Source organism: Salvia miltiorrhiza, chromosome 7 (genome assembly GCF_028751815.1).
Source record: "Salvia miltiorrhiza cultivar Shanhuang (shh) chromosome 7, IMPLAD_Smil_shh, whole genome shotgun sequence".
NCBI lineage: Eukaryota > Viridiplantae > Streptophyta > Magnoliopsida > Lamiales > Lamiaceae > Salvia > Salvia miltiorrhiza.
This window is the reverse complement of record NC_080393.1, coordinates 8,796,319-8,806,336: the sequence shown is the minus strand read 5'-3', so window position 1 is coordinate 8,806,336 and position 10,018 is coordinate 8,796,319. Positions and strand designations below refer to the sequence as shown.

At 34.7% G+C, this 10,018-nt stretch overlaps 2 protein-coding genes across 3 annotated transcripts; one reads left to right on the top strand and one right to left on the bottom strand.

The window, feature by feature from the left end:
* On the top strand, window positions 1-2,402 carry LOC130992345 (protein DUF642 L-GALACTONO-1,4-LACTONE-RESPONSIVE GENE 2-like). The gene is made up of 3 exons (XM_057916948.1): window positions 1-178; window positions 818-1,318; window positions 1,734-2,402. The coding sequence occupies exons 1-3, from the start codon at window positions 109-111 to the stop codon at window positions 2,264-2,266; spliced, it is 1,104 nt and encodes a 367-aa protein (XP_057772931.1). The 5' UTR covers window positions 1-108; the 3' UTR covers window positions 2,267-2,402.
* A 1,202-nt stretch (window positions 2,403-3,604) lies between these two features.
* LOC130992344 (cytochrome c1-2, heme protein, mitochondrial-like) lies at window positions 3,605-7,207 on the bottom strand. Of its 2 annotated transcripts, XM_057916947.1 has the most exons (8): window positions 7,052-7,206; window positions 6,744-6,829; window positions 5,385-5,599; window positions 4,813-5,092; window positions 4,653-4,724; window positions 4,169-4,285; window positions 4,024-4,089; window positions 3,605-3,889 (listed from the first exon to the last, which is right to left on the bottom strand). In XM_057916947.1, exons 1-8 carry the CDS (start codon window positions 7,053-7,055, stop codon window positions 3,773-3,775), a joined length of 957 nt encoding a protein of 318 aa, XP_057772930.1. In that variant the 5' UTR covers window positions 7,056-7,206; the 3' UTR covers window positions 3,605-3,772. The 2 variants fall into 2 exon arrangements, with proteins under 2 accessions (XP_057772930.1, XP_057772929.1); XM_057916946.1 differs by having other exon boundaries at window positions 3,605-4,089; window positions 7,052-7,207.
* Window positions 7,208-10,018: the final 2,811 nt, after the last annotated feature.

Sequence of the window (10,018 nt, the reverse complement as noted above, 5' to 3'; positions counted from 1 at the left end):
AAGTCCTATAAAAACCCTTCACCTCATTCTCCATTTTCCATTAACAAATCTCTTCTCCTCTACACCCTAAAAATAGTAAACACACACACACACACACACACAGTGAAGATGAAGAAAATGCAAATATTTACAGTTGTGTTCTTTGCGAGTCTTAGCACTGCATTATGCATAAATGACGGTTTGTTTTCACCATGCATCCTTTTACCGCTAGCTATTTATATCATTTAATTCCTTTCTTTTAGTGGTACATATTTGCAAAATTCCTCACAATATTATCTGTTTTAGATAGATTCATCGAGTTAATCAGCACTTCATTCGTCATAAACAGTTTAGTAGTATGCTTTTATTTTTTCCATTTCTATTTTTAGAACTGGTGTTGATCGATACAACCAAAACTGAAATTTAAGAAAGTTGGTTCAATAATTGTTTCAATTTATATATTTTAGAACACAAATTGACTTTCTCAGTGTATTTCCATCTAGTCTTTAATTGCATAGTTCTTAGATAATAGCAACGCGAATTATTACAAGTAAGCTAGAACTCTTGAAACAAGAAATAAATAAATTCAGCAAAACTCGAGAATTTAGCTTAATTCTTTAATTAATTTCTAGTATCATACGTGAGCCACGTTGCATTTGTCAAAATAAAATCTCCTCCCCAAACATGACATGTGATGACAAGGTTGGCTATAGTTGGAACCAACAATATAGTGATATGAGCAGCAGTGGCGTTTACTTTGCATGATTTATATAAGATGCATGATTGAGTATTTTTATCCTCAATAATAGGATTCCTAACCTAGTTTAATTTTCATCAGGGCTCTTGCCGAACGGAAACTTCGAACGTGGGCCGAAAGCATCGCAGATGAAGGGCAGCAAGGTGACGGACCCCCTGGCGATACCCAACTGGGAAACGGCGGGGTTCGTGGAGTACATAAAGTCCGGGCAGAAGCAAGGGGACATGGCGCTGGTGGTGCCGGAGGGGGCCTCGGCCGTGCGGCTGGGCGACGAGGCATCCATCAAGACCAAGGTGAAGCTGACCAATGGAATGTTCTACTCGATTTCATTCAGTGCGGCAAGGACTTGTGCACAAGAAGAGAAGTTGAATATCTCAGTTTCACCAAAAGAGTGGGGAATCTTGCCCGTACAAACTGTTTACAGCAGTAATGGTTGGGATTCCTACAGTTGGGGATTCTTAGCAGATTCCGATTTGATTCAGCTCACCATCCACAACCCGGGATCCGACAAGGATCCGGCTTGTGGCCCGCTTATTGATTCCGTTGCACTCAAGGCCTTGCCTTCTCCTCCTAGGCATAAAGGTCAGACCTTATTTAATTTTCATGAATATTCCTTTCACTATATACTACTATTATAAGTTCGATTAAATGGATTCTTTTTAAAATGCGTTTTGTTTATATATTCATAAAATATTTGACGTTTTCATAAAATTGAGTCGAATTATCTGATAGGTAATCAATGACTGTCAATAATTATACATAAATTTAAAATATCAACAAAATCACAAACTTATTTAGTACGTACATGTCTTAATGGAACTAATTTTCCCTTAGTGAAATAAGTTGATTTTGATTTAGTTTTGTATACATTTTTGCTAGACATATTAATTATGGAAAAATATTTCTTTAATGGATATACAATGTTTTCGCAAATTATAAGATTTGATGCTTAACAAAAAAACAATGTAGGTAACATGTCTTTTTTGGAATGATGTAGGTAACATGTTGAAAAATGGGAACTTTGAATCCGGTCCATACATCTTCCCCAAGACAAATTGGGGTGCCCTAATCCCTCCCAACATCGAGGATGCCCATTCTCCGCTACCTGGCTGGATCATCGAGTCCCTCAAGGCCGTAAAATACGTCGACTCCGACCACTTTAGTGTCCCCGAAGGGAAACGGGCAATCGAGCTGGTGGCCGGAAGGGAAAGCGTGATCGTGCAAATCGTGAGAACCGTGCCGGGAAAAACCTACGACCTCTCCTTCTTAGTTGGCGATGCTAAGAATGGGTGCGAAGGGTCAATGTTGGTAGAGGCAGCTGCAGGGAAAGAAAATGTTCAAGTTCCTTACGAATCCAAGGGAAATGGTGGGTTCAAACGTGGTACACTTAGGTTTAAGGCAGCGCTGCCTCGAACTAGGGTTAGGTTTTTGAGCTCATTTTATCATATGAAGAGTGACAGCACGGGTGCCCTATGTGGTCCGGTCATTGATGATGTGAGGTTGCTTAGTGTTCGTCATGTTAGAAAATAAGACATATATCTTAATTTGTTACTTGTTTGTATTTTCGAATTTTCTTTTTATGTTTTACTAAATACATTACATGTATATGGTTTCAATAATATGTACGTTACTCATGACACTATTAGAAAATCGACTTGTTATGACACTTGAAAACATTTTATAAAACATTGCTATTCCATTAACAAAAGGTACATCTTTTAAGAAAATGCTTATATAAATTCAAATGTGAAGATATATAAGTGTAGGGTCTTTTTAAAAAAAATTAAGCCCACTCACAAAATAAAAGCTAGGTTATTAGTGTATTGCCCCATTGGATTATGATCAAATAAAAATCTCACTTAATGTAGAAACTACAAACCATTTGTACTTAATTTATAAAGTATATACAGAAAAAGATTATAATATATTCGCATTTTTGTGATCTTTAGTTCAAATCATATAGCGGGTGTAATCATAGGACAACTATAATATTATAGGACTATGAATGTACATTTACTTCATACGTTTAGTACAAAGTTTGTAAAAATTACGAAAAATAAGGTGTAACCTGCGATGCAAACACTTCCGCTGCACTAATATAAATGGATATATACATACAAGCTTTAGAGACAAAGATTAACATCTCCAAAGATTTAACGATCAACATTTTATACAACACTTCAAAATATAGTTAAATTTAAAAAATAAATGAAAAAAGGACGATTTCACGGTTCAGAATCGTGAACCGTCGATTTGGGAAAATTGAAACCGAAACCGAACCGTCCAAACACGGTTCCGGTTCCGGTTCGGAACCGTTGACCCCGGTTCAGTTCCACGGTTCCGGTTCATTTGGGCAACCTCTATATTAGAGTAGTTAATTTCAATTGTGTTAATATAGTGCCTGCCTCTGCCTTCGCTATGAGTTCATGATCATTGACTGGTGATAATGATACATATATACACACGTGGTTTTTGAGGACTTATATAGTTTAGAATACTTCAAATGCTATGTATGGGTCTGAATAGCCTTTAGGAAGTCACTATGAAGGAATAGCTTTGAAGTAGATGATTACAAGTAATTTGATCCGTATCTATGATACGATCAATATTTAGTTATTATATGCTTATCATTTTATTTACAGTTGATAGTTATTTTAGTTAGTTGAATAATTCGTTGTAATATCTTTATTATTTCGACTGGGTTTTGTCAAACCCGTAATTAGTCCAGCTGGTATTAGACGTTTGTTCCTTTTTCTGGGGGGAATCCCCTTATCATAAATCCAGAATTATCATCAGCTACAATATTCCTGAGCCCATTATCGTTAATGGAGTATAATATAACGACCATAAATACATAAGCTGGGGCAATTGGACTTGAAAGCATACAAATCTTGGTTGGACTATAGATGTAACAGTGTTCCCCTTTTACACAAAAGGGATGAGTTATAACATGCACTCGATTAAGGTTTGCACTGTGGCACATACATATATATGTATTTATGATAGCCAATTTACCTAATACAGAATGCATATGTATCAATTGATAATATCAAGTACCAACTTGCGCGACTTCCAAACCGACCATTTCAAGCGTCTGTAATACCCTGCTTGGATAAGTGCAAGTGACAATACAAATATCCATTTGAAACCCATCTGCCAGGTTTGCAATGGAAAAGCAAGTTAGCAGAGGTTAAACCAAATGACACAAAAACAAATAACAGAAGCCCTAAAAAGTTGGTAAAAGCAATGAAAATAAAATTGAAAAGACAGAGATGTTGGCGGCATACCAGCTTTCGTTCCTCCATTTCTGGTTCAGCAGCCCAGGACAAGAATGTTACAACATCTTTTCCCATCTGCACATTGAGGAAATACTTCACATATGTTTCCAGTAGGAAAGCATTGGTAATTACTAAATTCTTTAGATCAAGTTACCTGTGCTTCGGTTGCAGGGGTACCGTCTTCATACTCAACAGCGCCATCATTAAGCATTTTAGGCATGGCAATAGCTCCACCAGGGAAGTAGGGATTGTAATGTAACCCTTCTCGAATCTATGATAATGTTCAATGTGCCAAGGCAAAGATTAACTTATAACATAGGAACTAATAATAGATTAAAAGATAGTGCGTTATTATTGACTAATAATGGAAGTTTGGATTGAGAGGACTAACAAGAATAAGAGAGAAGAAAAACTATCCTACATATAAGAACTATTATAAATGAGACCATACTTCAAAAGCTCAAGCATTTATCTTCAGATTCCAATCAAACAAAATATTGCAGATCAGCAGGTCATTTGATCTTAAACATATAATTGCAATGACACTCCAGAATTATGCAAATGTATTACTATGAGATAAAGTATCTTCAAGCTATTTTTTATGGTTGCCAGAAGATAAGCTACAAAATAAAAATTACCATGACACCAGCAGGAGGATCATGATACCCAGTTAGAAGAGCAAAAACATAGTTCTGGCCATTATGGCGGGCCTGGGAGAAAAAACAACAAGCAACTAAGAGAAACGTTTACACATTCAAGAAATATCTCCAAATTTATTAATGATCAGAATAGTTTTACCTTGGTGATGAGACTTAAATCAGGGGGATAGGCTCCTCCATTTGCAAACCGTGCTGCTTGCTCATTAGGATAAGGCTGAGGGAAACGATCACTCAGCTTTCCTGGGCGAGTGAACATTTCACCCTCATCATTTGGGCCATCAGCAACTTCAATTTCTGCTGCCATCGCTTTAGTTTCTTCCTCAGTGTAAGCCACACCAACAAGATCACGATAAGAAATAAGTGACATAGAGTGGCAGGATGCACAAACTTGCTGATAGACCTGGTGACCCCGACGAATCCTGTTCACAACAACTGAGTGTCATGATAAAGATGCAGTTAGCAAATAAACACCATTCCTGTTTTGCATGATGAACATTTGGCCTAAAAGGAACCATACAGAGAAACTATTGGTGATATTTAGCCTCATTCAGTTGAGATCAACAAAGGTCCCAATTTTTGCAAGAAAAAACATACCCCCATATTCAGATAGTACTATAGTAGCAGAATAGTACATGGCTAATTAAGTATAAAAATAGAGTATACTACAGTTTCTCAAAATTATATCAATCACATAACAATTCTTTTACTTACGAAGCATGGTCGTATGAACTCAAGATGCCTTTATGAGGCCATGGATAGCTAGGAGACTCCAGCCCATGCTCAGCCTCATCAGAAGCATATGAAACTGTTGCAAAACTAAAAAATCCAGTAGTTCCTGCACCTAAAAGCGCAAACATATTGAAGAACTTTGGGCCAGCAGAATCATTTCCACCTTGACCATGCTTCAAAAGAAGAGAAGGAACAACCTGCAAATTATGCTTACTTAAGTCATCAAGAGGAACAGAGCCTCCGAAAAGAAATGTCTGAGCCTCACATTCAGAACGTTACGAGATTTTTAGAGAATGAGATGGTGAAACTATTCATTAGCAGGACAGAATTTTCTATTACAAGACTACTATTCTATTAGTCCCACACTGCACAATTTTAGAGAATGACCTAACAAGAAATGTTTTGAGTTTCACCCAAACAATAAGTCAATAACAGGCCATAATAGTATTTCTCGATACTACCAAATGATTCTCCCAACATTCTAAAAATCTTCGGAAGGGGGTAACAAAGCGATCTTCCAGCCAGATGTGCAGTTAATGATCTCTATTTTTTCCATGTAAACCATAGAAAGATTAATAAAAGAGTGAAGAAGAAATTTGCATGAAGATGGCTTATTAACAAATCTAAAATCAATAGAAACATATGAATTTAGTATATGTTGTGGCATTGCAAGGAAGACCTTTTACAACATTTTCTTAGGCTTGTGAGTTTTTCTTAGTAATTTAGTCATACACCGCTTGAACTGAACATACATTCTCTTTCTAGTTAAAAACAAATTAGAAACTTCTGCCACCAGAGTATATACTTGACTATAGTTTCTCGAATTCTTAATTGGATCGTCCTTTTGGTTATCATTTCTCAAATAAGCCTTATCTTTGTACTTGCCTTGGCCTCTTATAAATTCCCAACATTCCAAAGTCTTTTTTTATGAAATTGGGAACTTAAGACTTAGGTATAGTATGATATAATCCTGAGATCTTTCACATACATTCTCTCAAACGCATTATCTCATTTCAAAGATATAATCCCTGAACAGCAGAGTATGACTCCCTACAAATTGAGAGGTGCTCACTCTAGGAAACTAATCATCATGTTGAACACACATGCCGCAAAATTATTTACTAAAATGACATTTCGAATCATCACCACAAACCATAGCCACAGCTCTACAACAAAAATTAAAAAGAGAGAAAAAGAAAAGCGGGAAAAAAACGCACGTACTCCAAATTCTAAGTTCAATTGTCTATAAATATCTACTACGAACTACTGAGACAAACGCATTTGTAACTGCAATCTGCGAAAAATATTAAACTAGATTCAACAAAAAAGGAAGAGCAGCACCTTCATATCAGAAACTGCAAGAGAACGCTCATTAACAACCCTTGGACCAGCTAATCGCGCGATAAATCTGTTCACTTTTTCCATTCCTGATATAGATTTTCATACAAATAATAAGTGAATAGTGAATGCTTTATCAGAAGGGGGAAAACAATTAGCAGCAGAATAATCATTCGTAAAGATATAAACCACTAGTTTTGGTGATCATGACCAAAACTAATCACTACAGCTTCCGGAAAAAGCCTATCTATTAAAATATACACAAAATGCAATGAAAAATTAGATCATCGGATACAAGAAAGAGAGCTTACTCATTCTAGGATGGACTGCAACTAGTCTGTTAGCACAGGACAGAAATTACTGTTAATTTGGTGTTTGGGTTTGTGAGTGTCTAGAGAGAGAGTGAGAGGGCGTGCGTGTGTAGAAGAGAGCCGAGCAAATAAAAGGTTCAAAATCAATGACGTAAACAGACCGGGTTTATGGCATGTATAAGATCTTTCCTTTTTTAGGTAAAAGTATAAGATTCTCATCTTTCAATTTCAATTTAATAGTACTATGCTAATAGAATGAGTTCTATTTTTTTTTTTTCATGCATTAAGCAAATAAACAATTGAATAAATTTCTCTCAAGCTCACAATAAAATGCAATTTAATTAGGAAGACATTTTCCCTCTACCTAATTGATCAGAAGGTTCAATTCATTTAGATGGCTTAGTGAATATGTGTGGGTGAGTGTTTAATTTCAAAATAAAAATAAAAATCTCTCGACCCAATCAAATCATTGAGGTAATAAATTGTGGTTTGATATAGTACTCCATAATTTAGGGTCCTACTATAAATCAACAAATAACTGTGAGATGTAGAATCAGAGGTATTACTTTGACAAAAGTAGTACTCGGATATTTAGAATGATGAGAAAGATTGTAGTGGGTAGATTGCAAAAATCTTGTAAAAAGTTATTGAATTTCCAAATACAAAAGGCCCAGCCCATTGACATGGGCATGATATTTGGGTAAATTGCATAGGCCCAATGGTTATACGGGATCTCTTTCATTTTTATATTTTTAACTATAGACTAACTTTTTGGGGAAAATGTATTAATGTACAGTAAAAAATCAATATAATTACTATATTGATGGGACCTTTTAATGAGGCTTGATTCTTAGTCTGTTCTATGTGCTTTCAAGGATTTCGGTTAGGTATTTTCTTTTTTCCTTTTTTTTTCTCTCCTCTAATAAATTCGTATATTAATAATAATATTGATAGGACCATGAAAAATGTTACTCTTAAGGAGGTTATTCCTAAACAGAGTTGAGAGTTTTACGTAGACTTTTTTTTCTTAAGGAAAATAATATTCAATATAATGTGATAGTGTATAAATTATTCTGTACCTATTTTAAAATTTGGACTAAAACAATACATGCATTGTGATAATGTACTGGTCCTGTACCCAGTAACTACAAAAATATTTATTGCTCCTATGCGTATATATGCTAGTCCAATATATGTATACTTTTATATAATGATTACATTCTTTTAGTGTTTATATATATATATATATATATATATATATATATATATATATATAGGCTAAAGTTCAATGAAGAAGGCCTAAATATAAGAAAGAAAAGAGAAGTAATGATCTAATTCGTTGATCTTATCTAATCTAACGGACATGATTTATTCACGCCATGTTCAACGGATTTTTTCGTTGAACATATGGGGGGTCGAAACCCAGAACCCCCATAAATTTGTTTTAATTTATAATATCATGATTTTCTTTTATACATATTTTAAAGGGGTAATTGCCCTTAAATACATAAACTTTTATCAAATTTTAGAATTGCACACCACATTTAAAATAAGTCTGACAATACATAACTTTTGTATATTTTCTGATTTTTCCATGACATTTAAAATCCCCAAATTTGAAAATGACGTGGACGCCGGAACGCCCACGTGGTCTCGCCGAAGTTCGGTTCAAAACGACGTCGTCCTTAATTAAAGGAAAACGACGTCGTTTTTCTAAAATTTCACCTTACTTCATTTATTTGTTTGATTTTGAGTTGCCTTGTCTTCTTTCTTCATTTCCTCCAAAGCAGTTTTGTACTCCTCAACTAAGTGAACCCCTAAAATGGTAGCTCCCTCCTCCCAATTTATGCAGAACAGATACTCGTTGTTTCAACAATGAAGAAGACGGAAAATTTAAACATAAATGAACAAGAGGGCAAAATTCAAATCAACTAAGTAAGGTGAAATTTTAGAAAAACAACACCGTTTTCCTTCAATTAAGGATGGCGTCATTTTGAACCAAACTCCGGCGAGTCCATGTGGGCGTTCCGACGTCCATGTCATTTTCAAATTTGGGGATTTTAGGTGTCATGGAAAAAATAAGAAAATATACAAAGGTTATGTATTGTCAGACTGATTTTAAAGGCGGTGTGCAATTACAAAATTTGGTGATAGTTTATGTATTTATGAACAATTACCCCTATTTTAAAAATATTTTTCATGTTCTCAATAGAACATTCAAACGGTGCAAATTTCAAGTAGTAAACAACGAAGTTTAAAGTTCGAATCCCACCGCCCCCTCCCCCGAACAAAAAAAAAGAACCATTATTTCCGTTCATTCTTAGCTCTCTCTCACTCTCTAAGTTATTTTTTCTTCTTCTATTTCTATCTCTATTTTACACTTCTAGTATAATTCACGTTACATTCTTCATAGTTTGAAATACTTTCTGTTAATCTTTTTTTTTTTTTTTTCCTTTGTCTTATTTAGTACGTTTTTTTTTTTAAATGTACAATGTTTTTAGTAGTAAAGATACACAATTTTATAGACCAACATGTGAAACCCAAAATAACTAGTGATTTTGTGTTCGTGGAAATCTGTCATCAACTACATACACTCACAATATACATTCGATATTATGAAATACTTTTGTCCAATCCAATCCTTTGCTTTTGAATAGAAATACACACTCAAATTGTAAAGTGATTAATTACTACTAGTATATATTATCATCTCAAAGCTATTTGCTTTACGGTCAACTCTTGAAGTGAACCCTCAACTTTAAAAGATTTTGAAAATCAATAAGCCACTTTTACTAATGGTAGAACTAGAAAAAGAACAGTATATTTCAATCTCAGTCAAATATTAATAGTATTTTTTTTATTGCATTGATGCTTGCTCTCGTTAAAGTTACCTTTTTCCGAAAGTGTCAATAAATATAATAACCACAACTATTATTTTATTAAGGTTAAATATCAACTTATGTTATA